General features: G+C 30.3%; 1 protein-coding gene across 2 annotated transcripts; it reads right to left on the bottom strand.

Annotated features, from left to right (window-relative positions):
- Window positions 1-2,755: 2,755 nt before the first annotated feature.
- Window positions 2,756-22,408, bottom strand: LOC113555195 (tetratricopeptide repeat protein 28). 2 transcript variants are annotated; one of them, XM_026959573.2, is made up of 30 exons: window positions 22,042-22,408; window positions 20,743-20,813; window positions 20,260-20,650; window positions 19,947-20,188; window positions 19,671-19,875; window positions 19,248-19,456; window positions 18,993-19,178; window positions 18,689-18,928; window positions 18,343-18,621; window positions 18,055-18,283; window positions 17,763-17,995; window positions 17,519-17,702; window positions 17,343-17,449; window positions 16,382-17,275; window positions 15,430-15,661; window positions 15,262-15,370; window positions 15,030-15,173; window positions 14,811-14,965; window positions 14,553-14,742; window positions 14,012-14,189; window positions 13,843-13,950; window positions 13,512-13,772; window positions 13,237-13,446; window positions 13,086-13,163; window positions 12,221-12,374; window positions 9,620-9,820; window positions 9,447-9,554; window positions 9,132-9,358; window positions 8,820-9,045; window positions 2,756-3,817 (listed from the first exon to the last, which is right to left on the bottom strand). In XM_026959573.2, exons 2-30 carry the CDS (start codon window positions 20,764-20,766, stop codon window positions 3,015-3,017), a joined length of 6,807 nt encoding a protein of 2,268 aa, XP_026815374.1. In that variant the 5' UTR covers window positions 20,767-20,813; window positions 22,042-22,408; the 3' UTR covers window positions 2,756-3,014. The 2 variants fall into 2 exon arrangements, with proteins under 2 accessions (XP_026815374.1, XP_026815375.1); XM_026959574.2 differs by having other exon boundaries at window positions 22,075-22,408.
- Between the last annotated feature and the right edge of the window lie 1,051 nt (window positions 22,409-23,459).

Genomic DNA, 23,459 nt, shown 5'->3' with positions numbered 1-23,459 from the left:
TCACCGTTCTATTTATGACTTAATAATTTATTGGGTATTATATATTAAATAATAAATATGTTAAAAACTGGTTTAAAAATCCAAAAAATTAAATTTACATTAATAATATAATCCAGTGATAAGCACGTGTATATTATCAATGCTTATTAACATTTTCATAACATAACCTTGAAAAAGACACGTTATTGTCTGTCTCTTTACCTCAAAAAAGATCGCGGCACGCTGTGGAGCGATTATTGGCGTTTTTCAGGATCTTTTGGAAACGTCATTAGGTTTAAAGTGGTTGTGATACGTTATTTTAAGTATGAACATATTTTGTTTTCCATTACTTACCGATGAAAATATAGTTTGGATTTTAGTTGAATTGGAGTGGTAAATTGCACACCGATGAACCATTCACCGTTCTATTTATGACTTAATAATTTATTGGGTATTATATATTAAATAATAAATATGTTAAAAAGTGGTTTAAAAATCCAAAAAATTAAATTTACATTAATAATATAATCCAGTGATAAGCACGTGTCTATTATCAATGCTTATTAACATTTTTATAACATAACCTTGAAAAAGACACGTTATTGTCTGTCTCTTTACCTCAAAAAAGATCGCGGCACGCTGTGGAGCGACTATAGGCCTGTCCATGAACATATATACTATTATAGGGCATGTTCTATACATTCTTCTATTATCTATGAGTATCATATTCAACGGATGGTGTGTAACCAGGCTATAGACACTGTCTGATATTGGCCAAATCGGATGTCTCTGGCCTTGAACACGGTCTCCAGCGGACGTGACATACATTAAATAAATTTAATAAAATATCAATATTATAACAGAGAAATATATTTTGTTATAATTATTTTATTTATTTATTTAATAATAATCTGGTGTCAAATAACAATATTAGAGTTGAACTTTTTAATTTTACTAAGATTTATTAAAATGCATAATAAATAAAAGTATAATAATAATAAACATAATAAATAGTTTGTTTCCGTTTTTATAAGAATAATAAGATCGTAACAAATAGGGATACACATTACCAACTTTTAATCAGATTACGGATACGGTTTTAACTTTTAGAGTCCAATACTTCATACCATAGGGATACAGTAAACCGATCAGCTGATTGAGTATCTCTTCTATAGTGTTCTGTGATGTAACGTCAGACACTAGCGCTTCGAAACATGCGCGACCGTGACCAGTTTTCGTTTGCCGGGTGAGTCAGCAATCGTTACCAATCGTATGCTATTATCGTACGGTAGCGTGGTGAGAAAATAGGTGGTAGTAGCTGTGGTAGAGATGATTAATGGGCGGACACCGGCGCCGATAACCGGTAGTGGGGAGACGCAAGACATGCGCGGACACGAGTTTTGTACGCTGCCCAGTGTACTGTTCACTAAATACAGTATAAATCAAGCTGGGAACCCTTGGTCTTAAGAATATTATTTAAATGCATAAGGTTGTTAAATTAAAAACAGTCAAAAAATATTATTGGGTTATATGGAGAGGATGTCACTGAGGTAACACATAAGACATACGTCATACGTGAGTAGTGAGTACTACATCCTCTCAAACAAATGAGTTTATTATAGTAATCTATTTCGAGATGTTCAGAAAGAATGGTGATCTCTCCATACTTTTCAGTATACAACTAAATAGTATATAAACAACACTAAAGAACCAGTTAAAAAAAGGTCAGTATCTTTCATGTGTTATTATCAATTATTATAGTAATCACTAATCAAAACGTCAAGCCACATGTAGAAAAAAATTGTTTACAAGAGACGTTTATTATATTAAAAATGTGTAAGCGACATTTTTCTCCCCAAATGTTTTTTAAAATATTTTCGAGAAGAAAAAAATAGTAAGAATTACAATATTTTACATTCCTAATACTTAAAATATATTAATTCATGTTCCTATTTAAAAAATAATGGAATTAATTTCTTCATTCGTTTCCCTAAAAGGAATCAATTCCAAGAATCATTCCTTATGGAACGCGTTCTTTAACAACATTGATTAGAATTCATTTACCTTCATTAAAAGGACAAATAATATGTTATGTTCAGGCGATATTGTGTGTGAACATAACAATAATAGAATAAAAAAAATTAAATCAATAGCTAAAGCTTGAATAATAAGTCTATAGGTCCTAGGGACTATTCCTTACACTTGGAGTGTTGGAGAATATTATCACCTACCACATATAAATATTGAATTCATGCTATTACCTTCCTCCTGATCTTCGGAGATCGTGTATTCGAGAATTTTATCAAGTACACCATAATGATAAGATTTTTCCCCGTTTTGGCGTAATTAGTTTCATTGCTTCTTTTTCCATATTTTCTATTTATTTATACTACACTCGATTTGAACGGTCGTCGGTCAACTAATAACATCCAAGTAGTGTGAACTTTAATTTTACGATAATCATTTGATATCGTTTCCAGTTTCATCTGTATCCTAGTATGAAATCGTTGCATAAAAATAACGTACGCAATCGTATAATAAAAAAGGTATCGCTGATAATAAGCAGCATACGCAATCGTATTCCACCCTTGCGTGGTAGCGATAAGAATATAAGTGATTTTTAGACCACGGTTTTATCCTTAAAATGTAAATGGATAATAAATTTAAAAGTTAGGTTAGGTACTACACATCATCTACATAGAATGATGATGAAATGTAGAGTATTTGAATACATCATGTTCATTGAATAGTTTATAACAATACCAAAAAACAAAAATTAGCTTATAACTTTTTTGTATTCAATAGGTAAAACAAATTTAATACAATATATGTAGTAATAACTATAAGAGGAAAACATTACTATTCCCATATGACATACAAAATAAATAAAATAATATAAATAATATATTTACATCGGTAGTAGGTTATGTAGGTATGTAAAATACAAATATTTTACAAACGATTAAAACGAAAAACAAAATATATAAACAGATGACTTGTACCGTTTAGTATTTATGACTAATCAACACCGTCCGTTACGAGTCGGTCATAGATGCAGGTTTGATAACAGAAGAAGAAGACGAAGATGACGACGTGCCAGGTGGCGGAGGGGGTGCGTAAGACGATTTTTTCTTGATACGGATTTTTGGTTCTTTGCACGAGCCGTTCTCCTCCTCGACGAGGCTTTCAAAACTACGGATTCCAGCGGCGGTGGCAGTGTTTGGATGGTCGGTCCGCTTCTTGTAACTGCCGGTGCTCGACTGAGATTCGGCGACGGATCGGCCATCGCCTTCGTCTCTCTTGTTTAGCTCACCATAAGTCGTCTCTTGTGCGCTCTCCCCACCGCCGAATCTCTTAAGCATGGACGGCGACAGCCAGCTAGACCGGTTGTCTTTGGCGGAATGCTGCTGCTGCTGTTGATGATGATTGTGGTGATGATGATGATGATGCTGCTGCTGTTTGTCGAGTGACAACAGCTTGAGCAGGGACGGCGCTAGGCCAAGTCCGATTTTCCGTTCGTGGTACACATCCGATATCGTTGGTTTCGGTTCGTAGTTGAGCTGCCGCAATTGAGACGTTCTGATGTGGTCCTGTAGACCACTGTTCACCACGTCCACGTTAGGCTGCACCTTGGACGGTGGCGGTTCTTTTTCCGATATATCCAACACCTGTGCCAGATACAGTGACATCTTGTCCGCGTCGTCTGGTTGGTGGTTTGGTTCGGTGTCCACCACAACGATATTGTCCAGAATGTCGTTAGCCTTGTGCAGTTTCTTAATCGGGGGTATGGGGGGTAGAGAGTGAGTTCCACGGCGAAGTATGGTAGAGTGCCCGTTTCCTGTTAAATCAAAAATAAAAAACATCAGTCAGAGTTTAATCGACGTGGACGAGGACGTCATTATTTGTGGTACATATAAGAAAAAGAAGGTAAGCACGTGGGTACCGCTCTATTCCAGACTATATTTTTTGTAAATTTTGCTACTACACACTTAAAAAAATTGTAACTATATTATGTAGAATATTATATAGGATCTTGTATTAAATTTTTAAGGATTTCTAGATAGCAAATAATTTTAATCAATTTTTATAAAAAAAAAACTAAAAATTTGAAAATTTCTCATACCTATAACTTATAGGCTATAAATAACTAAAAAAGAACTTATCATATAATAAAAATGATATGAACATTTTATGAATTTCTTTAAAATAATTTAACAACTTCCACGGTTTTTATAAACTTTGTCAAAATTCAATGCTTATAAAAGAATATTGTGACTATAGATTTTCGATATTATAAAAAAATAAAACTGAAAAATATTTTTGAAAATCTTATCGTTAGTAGAAAATAATAAATTTGTTTTCGAGTTACATAAAATGAAAATAATAAATAAAAATGGATTTTGTCAAAAATTGGATAAACGTAAAAATTTCAGTTTTTCCTCAATGTAGTAATTTTAATCATTTTATCGATTACTTATAAAATCAATACATTCATCACTCCACTCAGAATCTAAAATATTTTTGTTATTCGCGATCACCACGCTCAGTCAATATTATCGAATGACGAATATGTTTCTAAATATACACAAGAATCTATTATACGCTAAAACTTTAAAAGTCGTAGTAGGTAATACGACATTGATTCATCAAAGATAATTGGATTGGTAATATCAACCATCATTATTAATTATTATGTTCGAATAAACGAATGCACTACACAGTTCAGTACATTAAATTGAATTTGTACACCTTGCAAAAGTATAAAATTAAAATAACACAATGTTTTAGTAAAAATTTCATAGTTATTGCCTATTATTATTACTTAGTAAATACTAAATAGTATTATAATTTACTACAGATTTAAAAATGTTTGAGTTATTAAGTAATCAAAGTATGTTGTGTCCTGTTTATTTGGACCTCCATTACTATATAGCGAAATCCGCACCTGATTTTACCCGGTAGCACAACTAGGGAGTGCAACGTGAAAAAAGTCTTTAGCACCCCCAAGTTCAAATTTAGCGTCCCTTGTTTTTTTATACCTAACGATTATTATTTTAGTGAAATGCCATTAATTGGTAAACTATCAACAGTTTTAGCACCCCACGTTTTAGAGGTCTAGTTGCGCTTATGATTGTACCTATAAATTGTAAAACCAAATCCTAAGTTAAAAAAATATTTTATGCTCGACATATGGAATTTAATACATTCTAAGAACTAAAAAATAAGAAATAAAATTTAAACAAAATTCAAGTATTTCAAATTATCACAGTTTGATATTACCATTGATAATAAATACTTATAAATTATAATCAATGATATTATAAAGTATTGCTTTAACCTTTTGCCTTTAACCTGATTGTTCACAAATAATACATTAGCTTTAAAATAATTTAGGAAAAAGAAGCAATAGTATATAAAAGTTTCTTTAATAAATTAAAAAACTACCAAAATCATTTGATAAATGCCTTAAATATCTCTTCACTCACTTCACTTCTTACGAATTCTTGTCATAGGTTAAACATAAAATGCCAAAATGGTATAGTCATTTTTTAACTTAACCCTCAATCCCAAACCAAGCGACACTAATAGATGGCATCTTAATCATGCAACACAAATGTTTTATTCCCTACCTCACATATTATGTTTATTGCGCTTGAGTGCTTATTGTATACATTTTACATTTATTATTAAAATAAAAAAAAAAATATAATAATATTTAAAAAAAACTGAAATATAATCACTAGTTTTGCTTATTTTTAGATTTATGTACTATAATTTTGTAATTTATATTATTAATAGTTGGTTGAAATGATTGTTATTTGTTAAATGTCCAAAAATTTAGGCAAATAAATTTTTTTATCTAAATTTACTTTAACGAAAAAAAATATCAGAATATCTGAATAAGCATCTATTTTTAAAATAACTATTATGCTTGACCACATAATATGTGTAAATATTATCCCAAAACTTCGTCAAACTCCGTGTAAAAAATTGTTATCAAAAAAAAAACTGGTCATCTTCAGCATTATAAAGATGTGATATCATTAATATTGTTAAGTAAATTACACTTAAAATAAATGTATTCTATCTCAATAATTTATTTAGACAAATAAACATGTCTATTTGTAACCGGACTATTTAACGAATTTCCATTACAAATGTTACTAAATTTATTTTGTAAAAAGGTCTTAATCTTAATTATTAATTTATATTTATAAATAAAATAAATTCTCGCAAAGAAAATAAATTATTGAAATAGAATACATTTATTTTAAATATAATTTACTTAGCAATTATTAATTATATCATCACATCTTTATAAATTTATAATGCTGAAAATGACCAGTTTTTTTTTTGATTTAGCAATTTTTTACGCGGAGTTCGACAGTGTTTTTGTTGGGATATCAGTAATTTTTTTATAACATATTTTTATGTACCGGCATGTAATATGATTTGCAGGTTTTTATGTTTTTATTGATTTAATAATATAATTATATTATTGTTTATTATTATGTTTGCTTATTTAATGTTGTATTTAATTTTTTTTTTCTATTATTATATAACATATTAACAATATCTTGACGTAGCGGTGAATACAGACTATGGTTAAAATATATATTATTTATTTATTTATTAATATATATTTCAATTTTCAACCATGATACACATTAGTGACATTACACACTAAATATTGTCAGAAACACGAATACGAAAAGAGAAGGTGCAGCCGGACCTGGCAACGATGAGAACCGCTGCTCAGTGTACGACCGCGACGAAAACGTATACGGCATAGAAGGGGTAATACCGTCACTGGTGCTGTTACGTGAAACGTTATAACTAAAACGGTCGAGTACAAAATCTTTTTGCATCATAAATACTTCACTTTTTTGATATTATTAATATATTCTGTATTTTTCAACCAATTTTTTCAAAAATGATAAAGATAAAATCTGCATATCATGTCCGATTTATTGATACCACAAACGGGTCAATCCGTCCATTCATTAGGTCTGTAGCTCTGGCTAAAGAAAATGGGAAAACTCTGGCTCGTGTAATGTACTACGGTAGTGACCACAACGCTTTTTTTTTTTTACTTAGCTTCGCGCCACTATTGTTGACTTGTCACGCTGGATATACACATACGAGTTAAAAGCGTTATCGTTATGAGTAGGGCCCGAATTTTAATGCAATGTGCATATTTTTTTGGTTGATCTTACACAATGCTTTCTAAGTACATAATTCGTTTCATGTAACGAGGGTTTCAAAGCTACAAATTGTATTTTGCATTTTTTTGCATATTTCGACATTTTTTCATTTTTAGAGCCTTTTTAGCATTATTGGGTAATTTTATTGGTTTTTAATGCATATTTGTTCAATATGCGATAAATAGAAGATCTTTGGAGTTTGAACATATTAGTAATAAACAATATATTATTGTTCAATGCAATGCTCAAAATTTAGTAAGTACAATAGGCTCTTAGAATTTTAATTTTACATAAATTTTAATCTATATTTTGGTATGTTTAAAATGAATAATATTTCCTTAATACGGCCAAAACGTAAGCGTGTCAGCATCAAGTCATCATTTCAAATTTTTTCTTTTTTAATAAAATAATAAATAATGATTATAGCTTATACGGCATTTTAAGGTCATTTTTTCATTTTTAAGGTGTTTTTGTGGTAAAATGCATTTTTTAAAGGCATTTTTTGCTATTTTCTAGAGCATATTTGTATGGTTTTAAGTGCATTTAAATTCAGGCCCTAGTTATGAGTTATAAACGTTCAGTACACTAACAGTTACGTGATCTATATATAGCAATAGTGTTGATAACATATAATAATTTGTATTTTATACTGATTAAATCGAAATCATAGTACTATATAAATATAATACCTAATAGTCTAATAACAAAATCATAAATATACAAATAAAATAGGCGAAGAAGTCTATTTTATAACCATAATAATGTGGTTATTTAAATTTAATACTAAGGTCATGTATTTATATTTATTCATTATTTATTTATATAGGTATCTAAAAGTGCAAATGTCCATCACATATTGTATTTACATATTGTATCCAATATTCATCATATTTTCTAACTTCTCCGATTTACCTAACCTATATACAACTGTATAATACTGACTTTCCCAACAGGTGTTGTCATGTGAATAGAAAAATTATAATAATGTTAGATAGAAGATAGAACATTGAGGTTGATATTGTCCGCGTTTTAAGCGATTATCTGTAATAATTAATAACTCAATAGTTCATTAAACTTGTCACTTGAGAATTCAAATTATACTTAAAACCTTCTTGTCAATATACATTTTTGATCAATTGATAAAAGTTTTATTGTAATCGGTTTATTAGTTTTTGAAATTATCCGTAAGTAAAAAATACATTGCATAATTCTATATGTTGTAAAAGTATCCTAATTTTTAATTTAATTTTACTAAATAGATGGCATTATTAGTGTATTGGTTTCTATTTTCTCAATATACAGTGGAGTGTGGACAGTAGTTGAGTCTATACAAATTAAAACTATGCTTAAAACCTGCTCCACAATGTATTTTATCATTAAAAATTTATTTTATTTTATTTTAATTTCATAAAATGAATAAATGAATAAAAAAACAATTGGATAAGTAATTCCAGAAATCATTTGTTACAAAGATACTCATTTTCACATTTATATATATATATATAAGATGTAAATAGATATTTGATGTTAATGGATGATGAATATTGAATATAGTCAGATAGTTAGTTAAAAATTAAAAGGAAAAGCAACATATTTTGTTGAAATTATTAAATTTACATTTTTTAAATTACTAACCTTCCCAATCTGTAGCAGAGCTAGCTGAACTTGATGAATCTGGTCTGACGGGAGTAGAGTATAAATTTCTGATTTTAGTTTGGTGTGCTAAAGTTTTGCTTAAAGCATCCCCTAATCCAGGAACTGGTGGTGATGGTGTAAATGCAGCATCACTTTCCCCTCCACCATTAGTACCACCTGATCTGCGGCTCAATATCGTAGGCATGATTAACACTCCAGTAGAATTCTAATGCAGAACAAATATAATAAAATGCACATTATATTTTTATTTAAAATTTTCAAAGAAAAGAAAATTGATCCAAGCTAATTTACCTTAGTGATTTGAGTGGACGCATCTGAGGCAGTTCTACCATCTGGTTCTCCTCTTTTTCTTACATAACTGGTAAAAGCTCCAGATCCATTACTACCGGACACTCGCAATGCATTGGTTGAAGTGGGTTTCAACGGAGAATCTTTTTGCCTTTCGTCTTCAACTGTTACTACACTTTCAAGTGAACTTGATGAACATAAAGAAAGACTTTTGGGAGCTTCTTGTGTATCTACACATTTTAAAACGATATTTATCAATTTGATATAATGTAAAATTGACAAAAATTATACAATTAATTAGATATAATGCATACTTACCAAATAAGGCTAATAGAGCTTGAAGAACAAATTGAATACTGCGTTTATTAGCTTGTTTACCAGTACGTAGGGTGACTTCGTCCATTCCAACTTCAATTAAATCAAAACCTGGACAAACAGATTTGATAAATTATAATCGTAAAAATAAAATAACCATGCATAACAGTATTTACCTAGAGATGCTAAAAGCTCGTGACATCCAGGAGTGTGCCATAATTTAACATTAACTGGCATCTCAACTGAATGTTCATTTTCAGATAAAAGTCTATTGTTTAATTGTTCAACTACATGGCGTATGACAGCAATTACATCATCCGTAACATCAGATGTTAATATCAATTTTGAGATTGCACTTAATGTTGTACTATTTAGACCTAAAAACATAAAAATGTTTTAAAATAATTTTCTCAAGTTACTTCAGTTATTATGAAATAGTATATTATAATATATTTACATTGATTAAATATTTAAACAAATAATAAAAAGGATGTAATCCAGAATATCCTTTTATTACAGCATCTATAGGTTAATAATATAATGTTATGTGCCTACTATGTTATCATAAAAGCATTTTGTAGTTAAAAATGTATTTTTGTTTTGTTCACCTATGGTTACTACTAACCTCCTTTGAGAAGAGGTTGCCTCCTTCATTATATTATATATTTTTTTATGGCAGGCATGTAGTCATGTAGTTATCAGACAAACTCTCATTTAAGCTTAACTTAATTAACCTCACCTAAGCATAGGTGTGCGCACGGGGCAAGCCAGACAAGCCCTGGCTGATCAGAATCTTTGTAGAAGCATAGTAAAATTTCAAATTTATGTATATTATATTTAACTCTATCATTATATGCGTGGAGATCATGAAAATTGTATTTGTCATAATAGTGAAATAAAATTAAAATATTTGTGTACCACCACATAATTTTTATTGATTTATTTATCCGATTAAAATATTGTGCTCAAAATGTCAAAATTATGTACCTATTATGATTAAAGAAGTACTAAAGAGTCTATACTATATAGTATAGATCAGAAAGTCCCAAACTGTGTACTGCGATGTCCCTAGAGGCACTGCGAGCACTTTCTAAGGGCACTGGGGTCTACGGAAAATTGGTTATATCAATGAGTATTTTTTTTTGTTCTGTCTTTCATAATATTTACAGCAGGGCACCGAGGCTAAATTGGGTCCAAAGAAAGGCACCGCAGAAAAAAAAGTTTTGGGAACCGCTGGTAAGACAATGGCCTATCGCCTATAGAAAATAGGAAAATTAATTTATCAATTATTACATAATTACACATTTATAAATTACCTACTAAGTTTATATGTATAGTTACATATAAAAACATGCATAAGGTATGTATTAATATAATATGTAATTTTATATTTAACTTCAAAAATATACAAGTACCTATATCTAGCACATAAATTTTCTATGCACATACAACTTGATTCTATTTGTATAGGTATATAGTACATACATATTATACAGTTATGAATTTATAACTATTACAATTAGAATGTATGTTCCTCTTATGTTAATATGTCAAAAAAAATTAGGGGCACTGTTCAAGTATTAGGGCACTAATTCTTCCAGGCTTGACCGAAAATTAAAGTCTGCGTACACCTATGCCCCTAAGTTTATTATATACAGTTGCAGTGCTAGGATTTTTTTCTAGGTAGAGCCACAAAAAATTTAAAATGTGTATATTATTACATCTAAGGTTAGATCAATGATAGGGCCGGGAATTTATAGGTAGGATCATGGCCCTACTTTGCCCTTCCCTGGCGTCATCACTGGTTACATACATAATGTATAGATTGCTTAACCTAAAATTGTACATTAAAATCCAGCCCACGCTGAAATATTGGTTTAACTATTAAAACTTTGAAGTTTTGATTTATAGTAATTTACCTACTACCTAACCTATTTATTTTTTTTATACTACAGTAAAACTTCCGTTAATGGTAACCTCTATGTAACGGTTAGGTTTTTTGGTCCCATCAAATGTTATGTCATGTATTGTCATCCCTATAGGATGACTACCTATAAATAGCGGTCATTATTTATGGTCCCTTCGATGATCGTTAATTGGAAGTTTCACTTTAATACTTAGCGCTATCTGTTGACATACTGTGCTATTAATTAAGAAGACATCATATCCGCACGTGTTGTTTCTGTCTTATGAACTTAAAACATAGAAAATTTGTGTTTAGCAGAATCAATGTTATGCTGTTAGTTTTAATAATAGTTAATTTACCTATTATTAAACTTTAAGGGTAATAATATTATCTAAAGCATCTCTTAAGCTTTTATTAATATTTTAATTTTTAAGTGAGTTATAGTTATGTAAAATATTAAAACTTTAAAATGCTCATAACTTACTTTGAAATTAAAATATCAATAAAAGCCTATGACATGCTTTTGATAATATTATTACCATTAAGTTTGATAATAGGTAAATTGACTCTAAATACTAAAACTAATAGCATAAAATTAATTCTACAAACACAAATTTGGTATGTTTTATGTTTATAAGACAGAGACAACACACACGGGTTGTATGATGTCATCTTAATGAGTTTTCATATTGTTCAATGCAGTGAGATATGCAAAAGTTTTTTTTAAATTTAAATTTTATACAATTAATTATATTAAGTAAAAAGCAAATAGTAATAAAAAATTAAACATACCAATTTTAAATCTAGATACCTATTATAAGCTAAATAAGCTAAGAACATATTATTTTTACAAAATATAAAGAAAACATACCAAGTAATGCTTGTAAACTTGCACTGCATTGAGTAAGCCTGTCTTCTGGATCACTTTGAGGGAAGAATACTGAAGAAGGTATACCATTAGCAGCAGGTTCAAAACGAAATCCAACCGATTGGAGAAGTTCTTTCCATCCAGTAACATCACCAACCTTTAAAAAAATTAAGTTAAAAATACTTTCTAGTATTAGTTCTACTACATTGTCCTGCAGTTGTATAATTGTATTTATTAAATTTGTAATTATTTTAGCCTAACAAAAAAAAATTAAAAAAGATGTCAGCATACTGTTTGTTTTCTCTCCTTTGCTAATGTACAACATAAACAAAACACATTCGTGTAAATTCAATTCAATAGATCAGTGGTTCCCAAAATTTCTTAGCTTCAGAACCTTTTTTTAAATAGAAGTTTCTTGTGGAGCCCCCAAGAAATATTTAATGTTAATTTTTATCTATCTGTGTTCTATGTAAATTTATTACGAATTATTACAATTTATTATACAAACAGAGCCCTTGATAAACCATTGCAGAGCACAGTTTGGGAACCGCTGCAATAGATCATAGCAAATCATAGACAATAATATTTTTGAGGATAACTTATCAATTTGTCTATATATTGTTTCAAAAATTTAATATCTATTTAAATTTATAAATTTATTTTTTAAACAGAATATTAAGTCAAACAATAATAAAACATAAAACCAATATGCCAAACCCTCAAAAATATTATATTCTATAATTTTACCATATAATTTATTTCTATTATACTGTTATATTAGTTGAATATAAAGTCTGAGAAAGAAAACAAATATTCTTAATCCATTTATAAATTTGTTAACTTATTTAAAAAAAAATTTACTGCATACTTTATTTTCAATACTCTTTTGAGTGGTGTACATTGCATTTTTTTGTCCACGATGAATACGTTGCAAAGATTTTTCAACCTGAACATATTAAAACACAATAAACTTAAAATGTTTTTTTCTGAATATTATAATAGCAATAAAATATAAATACCAGGTGAAGAGTAACTCTTAAAGCGTCTCTACATCGGTCAGGTGTTTTTAATAGTTCACATAGAGCTTGCCCCATTAATGCCACTTTGCTTGATAAACGTACATCTGAACCAATCAAAAAATATCCAGCCCAGTTCGATGGATGAGAAAAATGCTTTGTGTGTTGAACTGTTTGCATTGCATCACATAGTGCACGGCACACTCTTGATCCCTAATTAATTTCACAATTAATATTATAACAATAATATATTGAAACAAATTTAATTGATAAATTACTTGTAATAAAGCAGAGTAAAATGCTCTTAATAAAATCTTAGCAGCAGTACTTGGTACTGGCCATAAAGATACAAGTATGCATTGAGCTCCAGCCATGAGCAAACCATTGGTAAGGTCATATAATCCTTTTGATGTAGCCCAATCATCTCGTGCATGTGACCAACTTAATACTACTAGCCTTGCATTTAACTTGAGAGACAATAAATCTTCTGTAGTTAACAATACTTCGGAAATATTCATATCAGATTGTGGAGTAGTTTCCTATAAATATATAATTACTAATTAGGAAACCATTACGTATAAATAGGACATAAATTAAAAATATTATTACACTTTCATCTGGAGATAAAATTATGGCTGATAATTCCCAACTAACATGGGTAGCTAAATGAATGCACTCTGCTTTGACTAGTTGTTCTAAAATGTTATGCTTATTTGCCTAAAATAAAATGTCCAATAATGAATTTTATTATTATTATAAATAATTAAATTTTACTTACTTGCGCTTTAATTAAAGGTTTTGTTTGTAACATTTCAGCCACCATACTAGCTTCCTGTTCTGTATGTGGTAGTTCATTTAGACTAAGTTGTTCATTAACACAATTTGGGAGTAATGGATTACCAACCACAAGTGTGGTCATATTTGAAGATTCATTAACTCCAGCTTTCTTTTGTGCTCTAAAAATAAATAAAATTTTTTTTTATGTGATTATAAATTTATTTAAGGCTGGTAAATAATGGTTTTACAATAATACATTTTTCCATGCATAACATTGCACAATTAACTTTAAATTTCATACTGCATAGTTCATCAGTGGTGCATTTAGAATTTTTCTAAAGGGAGAGGTATGACTAAAATTGTCGAATACCAAATATTCCAATATTTTTATACCTACTAATGAAGTGATAAATGAAAAAAATATCTCCCTAATCAATCTCTCCCATAAATACGTCACTGTAGTTTATAGTGTACAAATCCATAAAAGTTAGTTTAATATCCAAAATGTTGCATAAGATATAAGTCATAATCATAATACTAACCTTTGATTTTCCTTAAATTTCATTAAGGAAGGTGTAATAAGTAAGCTGAATTTTTCACTTAAGTATTCTCCTGATAAATGGCTATCATCGTCAATTTTTGGGTGTAACATTGAAAAAGGCACCAACAATAAATCTTGTTCGAGAACTAATAATAATTCCTTTCTACCTGAACATCCTTTACTATGAGAAGCTATATAAAAAAATATATTAAAATGTAAATTTATATGTTGATAATTTTCTTAAGTTTTTAATAATTACCACATGGTGCAAAAAGAAAATCTTCAAAAGGAGCTATCAGTAATTCGTACAATTTGTTTAGACTATCGGGAATTAGCCATGCTTTTGTTTTTTTTGCTCTCACACTACCCGGTCGACTAGCAGAACCAACCGTACTTCCACCTAAGCTTCCAACACTAAAACAAAAACAATTAATATTGGTTTTTTACATAAAACAATATTATAAGTAAAAATAAATACCTGAACAAACTACTCAAACTGTAATTACTTGAGTTATATAAATGGTTTCGATTAACCATTCTTAAATAGCTACGTTCATTTTCTTGAGCTAGTCTATCTCCTAGTTCATCTAAGTGACAAGCTTCATTCAAATCCGAATCAATTCTGAAATACAAAATCCACCAATTATTATGATGTATGTTTATGCGAGATTAACATAATATATAAAATATAAACTTATTTGTAGATTTACATTGGTTGCTGAACATTGAGTGTATTTTTCACATCTTTGAGATACTGTGTCAATAGATTATCCATGCCATTTTCAGTTTGAATTAAAGTTTCATGGAATTTAACAACACCTGAATGATAAATACATTTGTATAAACATTTTGCTAGAGTTAAAGTCGAACAGGCTTACCTTTATTTGGAATAATAAGCCAAGAAAACAAATAACCAGATGCTATACTGAAGTAAAGAACTGAAGCTTTTTGTTTATTTACAATATCAAGTATACTATCTACAGAATTTATTTTATGGTAATCTGGAGAAGATTTGATTCTCGTATTATGACTAGAAGTTTTTGCTCTAATACGATATTTTTCTGTGACTAAAAGAGCTTCCTCACATCTATTTAATTGCACTAACACAGTCTAAAAAATAAATAAAATGTATTATTATTTACCCAGTATGTTCCAACGTTTTACACATAATAGGTTAAAAAAAAAAATTTTCATGTTTACATTTATTGAAATAGTTTTTAAATCTTTTCTATAACAAATCATTTATACAAAAAAAAAAATTGATTTGATTGATGAAATAACAGGCTAGACTTAATTACTAACTATTTATTCTAAAATTTGTTTACCTAATTTAAATTTTATTTTCATAATGAAACATACACATTTAAAATAAATTATGAGTAAATAATAGTGATTTTTAATAATGACGTTTCATTAGTACTAAATATTAAATTATAACAAACATTTCTTCAATTAGTATATTTTAATTTAAATAATAACTTACTCTTCTAATGAATCGAAGAAAATATTTTTAGTTAACTAGAAAAATGTTCAATAAATTTTAAGATTATCAAAGGAGGTATTTTAAAAAATATCATTTAACAAAAATAAACCTACAAGAATAGGGCAAAACAATTATTAATTTGCTATAGAAAAATTAAGAGTAGACACTATTATGAAATTTAAGTTTAACTGAATGAAAGAGAAAGGATAATCAGTTGAAAAAAAAATTTACTAAAAGTTATTGATCACATCTTGCAGTTAGTTTAAAGATTAAAGTATATATAGGTTAGGTATAGTATAATAATGAATAATTTTGTTAAACCTAATATTTAGTTTTAATAAACTTACTTGTAAAGCTTGGTAACATTCCAATCTTAATTGAGTAATAGAATGAGAATTTTCTAAAGTAATGGTATTAAGAGCATTGTCTAATAATTCAGAAGCTTGTTCTAAATGACCTCTAGCTGCATCAGATTGTCCATCAGCTAATAATGCCATTCCAAGCTTATATCTAATACACCCTTCTTCATCTGGTTTTCCTGTCATATCAATACTTTGTAAAGCTTGGGTGAGGTAAATGACTGCTTGGCTGGTATGTCCTAATGTATGGTGCAATGATCCTAAACTTCCATATGCAGCAGCTTTTGCAGTCTTATCATCAATTTGACTAGCAATTGACAAATGTTCTTCTTGATATTTAATAGCCTCATTTAAATTTCCTAAAATTTCTTCTACATTTCCAATGTTTCCATATGCTCTGCATTGCAACAACGGTTGATTAAGTTCTTTGCCAATTTCTAAATCTAATTTATGGTAGTGTAGAGCCACGCTATTCTGAGCCATTAACTGATGTGCATATCCAAGAGCAGATGCTGCGTTTGCTTCAACATTTCTATCACCTAATTCTCTAGCTATTGATATTTGATTTTGCAAACAAGACACTGCTTGTTGGTAATTGCCCATCATAACATGATTGGAACCCAATTCACCATATGCAGAAGCTTTCATATCTGAGTTGTTAAGTTCATGAGCAATGACTAGTATTTTTTCAAAACAAACAAGACTCTGATCAAGGTGTCCAATTCGTCGGTATGATTGACCTAGACAGAAATATGCTTTTTCAAGGTCCCGAAGGTTTTGAAGTTGTACAGCAATGGTTAAAAATTGTTCATGACATTTAACAGCTTCATCGAAATCCCCTAAAGCATCATAACAATCACCAAGATTTCCGAACGCTCGTCCCTGTTAATTCAAATAATAATTAAAAATAAACAAAACTTATTGCTTTTAATTAATTAATTAGGTGTACTTTATCTATTAAAGATGTATGAGATGACAACTGTTCTAGAGTAGCTAATTGTTGTTCAAAATATCCAATTGCTCCTTCATAAATTCCCATATTCATTCTTGCTATACCTATAATACATAAATAATCATATATTAATGAAATAAATAATAATACGTTTTATAATTTCTGAATAGTACCTAAATTTCCAAAAGCTTCAGCTTCAATTGCATTATCTCTCAGTTCTTTTGCTCTTTCGAGTTGTAATTGGTAACATTTTATTGCATTGGTATAATTTCTAAGAGACATGTATACTGCTCCAATATGTCCATGAGCACAACATTCTCCTTTCAAGTCGTTTACTTCTTGTCTTAGAGCTAATTCCTAAAAATATAAACCGTGATAATAAATAGTATTCAACACAATATGTTGTATATATCGTACTTGGCAATGGTAAGATAGAGCCTTATCATAACATTTTATATATCTGTTAGCTAAGCCTAAAGAACTGCATGCTGCTGCTTCCATGTTTGTATCTCTAATTTGTCTGGCTAGCGTGAATTGTCGATGATACATTTTGAGGGCCTCTTCTGTGTCATTCATTTTAATAAGTATATCTCCAATATTGCCTAAAGCACGGAGTTTTGCTTGAAGACTTTTCGTCATATGTGATATGGCTAAAAAAAAAGATTATAATTATGATAACAAATTACTTTAGGATTTTTAAAAAAATTACCTAAAAAGTACTTTTGACATTCTAATGATGTTTCTAGATTGCCTAATGCTAAATGAGCAAGACCTAAATTACAGTAAGCTCGGCCCATATTCATTTTATCTTGAAGATCTTTGGCTAGAGATAAATCTTGATCATAGTATCTTACAGCTTCTCGATAATTACCCAAACAGTAATGAGCATAACCCAGAAAGTGGCACGCTTTTGCTTCTCCTTCAATGTCATGTAATTCCTTTAAAATCAATAAATATATAAAGTGTTTATTATTATTAATTACTAAAAACAGTTTACCTGAGATAACATTAGATAGTTTTCATAGTATGGAATGGCTTGCAAAAAGTCACTTCGTGTACTTAAGCAATTGGCTAGGTTTAATAAAGCACAAGCTTCTCCAGCTGTATCTTTCAATTCTCTCGCAATATTTAGATGAGCTCTATAATGTAAAAGAGCCATTTCAAATGCTCCTAAAGACTGATAGGCTACAGCTAGGTTTCCGTGAGTAGATGCTTCTGAATTTCGGTCCTTGACTTCCTTTGATATTGTTAATTCTTGTTTATGATATTTAATTGCCTAGTTAGATATATTTCATTATTTAATCTTAATTAAAATATTATAATATAATTATTTCAGATTTTACCTGTTCATAAAAACCCATGGCACTGTAAGCATTTCCTATATTTCCAAATGCTCTTCCCATAGCAGCTCGGTCGTGTAAAGATTTGGCAATATTTAAATGAGCATGGTGAAGTTTTAATGCAGACTCGTGAGCTCCAAGTAACTGATACACAATACCCAAATTTGAACATGCTCTTCCTTCTCCTATTTTATCATGTGTATTTAATGCCATGTCTAATTGTTTTTCATGCCAATGTTTAGCCTAAAAATTGCATAATATTTGATTAATTGATTGGAAATAAGTTTTCTCATATAAAAAAACTTACTTGAGAATAATTTCCTGCACATCTTGCTGCATGGCCAAGTCCAGCATATGCTCTGGCTTCAATCACTTTATCCCCAAGTTCTTGGGCAAGTCTTAAGACATTTTCATGATAATTAATAGCTTGTGTAAAATTACGCCTATAATGATATGATGAACCTAAGTTGCTAAACGCTCGTGCTTCTTCGACCTTAACGAATAAAATAACATATTTAGATTACACATGGAATTAAAACCAAACAATAAAATTATATTTTACTTTATTTCCTAATTTTTTTGATAACTTTAAATGCTGCATATGACAGTCTAATGCACTTTCAAATTCACCCATAGCTAAATAAACAGCACCGACATTTCCAATCTCTCTAGCTTCTTGAAGAACTTCTCCAATTTGTTTTACTAACTGTACACATTGTTTGTGTGATGCTAAAGCATTTGGATAATCACCAATTGCAGTATACACATGACCTAATTAAAAAATTGTATAAAGCTATAGTTAATCTTTATTAAAAACCAAAACATTGGTTTGGCTTAATAACACATAATAAAATTATAAATAACTTTTTTTTTAATTAGAATGATAAGATTTTTTAACAAAAATTATTATTATGTAAGCTAAATTTAAATGTGAAACTTAATTTTTGTTATATAGATAAAAAATTAAAAATAATTAGCAACTTACCCAGACTAGTGAGAGCAGATGCAGCAGCTTTCATTTCTCTGGCTTTCATTGCAAAAACTAATTGGTATCTATGGGCTGTAAGTGCTTCTTTATAGCTTCCTTTACTAAAATAAGCTGATCCTAAATTACCATGTGCTCGACTTTCTCCAGCTATATCTTTTAAAGATTTAGCTACTAATAAGTCTTGTTGCATGTATCCAATTGCCTATGTTAAAGTAGTTAAGATCATAATAGATGAATTTATCAAGATTCAAATTAATTTTAATATATACAAACTTTATCCAAAGAATTCAGTGCCCAATAAGCTGAAGATAATGCAGAAAACACAGAACCTCTTAACTTAGCACTACACGTTCCTATTCTAAGGGCTGATTCTAAGACAACTACAGCCACTGAATACTGTCCAGCTGCTAATAATTCTTGACCTATCACAGACATGACGAGAAATGGAGATTTGTCCAATGTTATTCCATTATGATTAATACTTTGTAACTGTTCGAACGTAGGCTCTAACACACCTATTAAATGTAGAAAGAGAAAAGTAAAATACACATTACACAAAAATAAGACATATTTTCTTTACTATTACCTCTAAGAGGAGACTTTATAGAAGCCTCGATTAGACCAGCTAATAGCTGAGTCGATTTTGGTTCAATGGATAGCCCTGTACTAAATACTGCAAGAGCATCTCCATGCCTCCCCAAACATTGTAAAGCAACACCTTCTCGATAATGTGCCTTTGGCCAACTGGGATTGGCCTGACGGGCACAAGTGGCATCATGCAGCGCTTCTGTAAACCTGCCCAATTTGAGCAGAGCTGCAGACCGATTGGAATATAGAATGTGGTTGTCAGGATAGTGACGTAGAGCTTCACTATACAATTGTATAGCTCGCACATAGTCTCCAGATTCACATGCAGCGTTTGATTCACGCACTTTTTCCATAAAACCTTCTTCGCCACACCCATTTTCTGGCTCCACCTGAACAAAAATAAAAATAAAACATATTTCAATATCTTTAATTTATTGTATAGTAAATTAATTTAGTAACTTATTTTATTTAAAATAATTACCTCAGATAGGTCTCTTTGTGGCATGATTTTGACAACATTTCTATATTCACATATCTGTAGATATTTTTACTCTAAAGACATAGATTAAAAATAAAAAATATATTACTTATAAGCACAATTCTATTTTCTGAAAATGAAACAATAGTAAGCAATCGAAAAGGTAAAAAAAAAATAAAGATGGTATTTTATTTTTTGTAATTAATTAATAAATTGTATTTTAATTATAAATATTAAATTATTTATTTAAATGTATTAATAAAAATAAACAATAAAACCTATTTAAAAGTCTTTATACTTGATTACCTATGAGTCTATGACATGAAAGTAGCAAACTAGCAAAATGTATTGATCTGATTAGATATTAAATTTAAATCACTTCACTAATTAAATTAGTGCCTCATTGCTGAGACCAGAGATAAGGTATTATGACTACTCAAAGGATCTAAACAATAACAGTTTACTTCTTATGATGTCATAAAAAAGAGCCATAGGTACATAAATATATGTTTTTGTTACAAACAAACTGTTTAATAATCTACATCAAATTGAAATCTATACCAAGTTCTAATACCACCAATATCTATAACTTACCTATTCATTATTTTATATTTAAAACATAAATACCTATGTAAATTTAAGAATTTGAAACACATGTATACAATTTAATTTAACAAGTTACAGTTAAATATTGTTGTTCAACAAAATTTACAAAATAGAAATCAATTTTGCGGTATTTATGACAACTTTAGTTGTATACTTGGTAATTGAAAATTTGAAATTGATTAAAAGTATTTACCCAAATTATATATCCAGTGAAAGTATATCAATAACCTAAGAATATTTAAATTTAAGCAAGTACCAACATTATTGCATGTAAAAAATAGTTTCTAATAAATACCCGTCAAAGATTTCTATAAAATGGTATGTGTGCGATTTAACATGATACATATCGTGTCATTCATACAAGAAAATGAAACGATCACTTATGGTTATTATCACCTTATCTTAATTATAGAGAATACTATATACTGCAGATCATCAAGCGTTTCACCGTAAAGGCGGTAAAAATCAAAAAAAGATTTTCTCATAGTGCTCGTACACTCGCTATAGAGTAGAAGCCATAAAACCCGGACAGTTATAAACCCATCGCTTTCGGAACGCTATTTACGATGGTCGTAAACGGATAAATCGGAAAACACGGGATCATCAGGCAATAAATATCATAACATGGGGACTGTGGCCTGTGGGGTTGTACAATAATAGACTGGTGTGAAAAATACCATCAAATCGTCAACTTACGCAGTATTCCTAGATGTAACAATTTATCCTTACACATATTTATCTCAATCAATTATGCATGTCGTAAACTCGTGAATTGCGATCATCGACATCACGGTACGATAAATTAGTAATATATTGCGGCGGAGACTTTAACGGCACGTCGCATTCATAATATTATTATTATTTAGCGTTATCGTAAAATCCCATCGACATTACGAGGGCTGCGCGTGATCATCGTCGCCGTCAGAGCGCTCAACGCACACACATATACACACGCACACGCACCGTCACATCGACACAAACACACGCGTTCGGGCAATCAGGCGCCTCGGAGAAACGTAGACCGCGGACTGCGGTAGAATTGTTATTTCTATTACAGTCGATCCTCTCCCGACGACCACGGTCGTCTCCTCTTCGCCGGCCCGGCGACGGTCTTGCAGAACGGCCGTTACCGCGGTCGCGGCGCGGCGGCTGTGTTGTTGTTGTTGTAGGCGACGGTGGTGGTGGTAACGCGATCCGGTCTCAACCGGTGACGCAGTAGTGGGGACGACGAGCGGCCGTCGTCGTGATCTCTCTCCGTGAGGGGGGTACGGGCGAAAAAAAATATGTTGTGTCGTTGTGTGTGCCGGGCACGAAAACGCGTCGCATTCCGATGTCGGCCATATTGGAATGCGGTCGACTGACCCCGCAACGGATCCTCCCTTTAACCTTGATTCGCCCGGGTGGCGGCGTAAAGCCGACGAATTTTACACACACACAAGTGCACGCGTATACGTATTGTGCGCGGTGAACAAAACGCGCGCTTGATCATTAATTTAAATATCTTATTAAGATCGTCGAGACAGATATCATTGAGGGTCGCCCGTCGTCGCGGAAACGCCGCCACGCTGAGAGACGAGCGCGCAAGACGGTACGATCCTTGCGCGTTATCGGTTTTTTTTTCTTCGTTTTTTCGCTTTTCATATTCCACGCAATTTCGGCAACAATAGAGGCTAGCAAAATTTGTAACTAAATAATAGATTCCCGCGGTGGACAGGTCTCTCTCTCTCTCTCTCACTTGACGATACATCACAGACACCCACACAACACCCATGTCCGACATAATATTATATTCTTGCATTATACTCCCAAAATTCATAGAAAATAAAAAGTAAAAATAAATTTTAATTTTTTAGATGAATATGTTATGATGATATATGTATGTTAAATCTTAGATAGGACTAAAAATAAGTTAAAATTTTAAATTAACAAAAAAAAAAAAAATTCCGTGTATTATTTTAACATAATTATTAAATATAAAGCTTAATGTCCTTATGAGGTTGGAAGTACTATGAATTATAAATATATAGTAATATATACAGCTTTTGAAAAAATTCCTATTAGCCGTACGGGATGATTTGAAATTGCAGTAATTTTTGAAGAAAAACATTTTTTTA

The sequence above is a fragment of the Rhopalosiphum maidis genome, chromosome 2 (genome assembly GCF_003676215.2).
Source record: "Rhopalosiphum maidis isolate BTI-1 chromosome 2, ASM367621v3, whole genome shotgun sequence".
Classification (NCBI taxonomy): Eukaryota; Metazoa; Arthropoda; class Insecta; order Hemiptera; family Aphididae; genus Rhopalosiphum; species Rhopalosiphum maidis.
This window is presented reverse-complemented; position numbering and strand designations above follow the sequence as displayed.

Excerpts from the sequence above, each read along its gene's own strand:
- LOC113555195 (XM_026959573.2), bottom strand. The coding sequence starts at position 20,766 with ATGCCACAAAGAGACCTATCTGAG. Across the intron at positions 18,284-18,342 it reads ACTATCTAATGTTATCTCAG|GAATTACATGACATTGAAGG; the intron begins GTAAACTGTTTT and ends TTGATTTTAAAG. Across the intron at positions 9,359-9,446 it reads AGCTCTATTAGCCTTATTTG|ATACACAAGAAGCTCCCAAA; the intron begins GTAAGTATGCAT and ends TAAAATGTGTAG.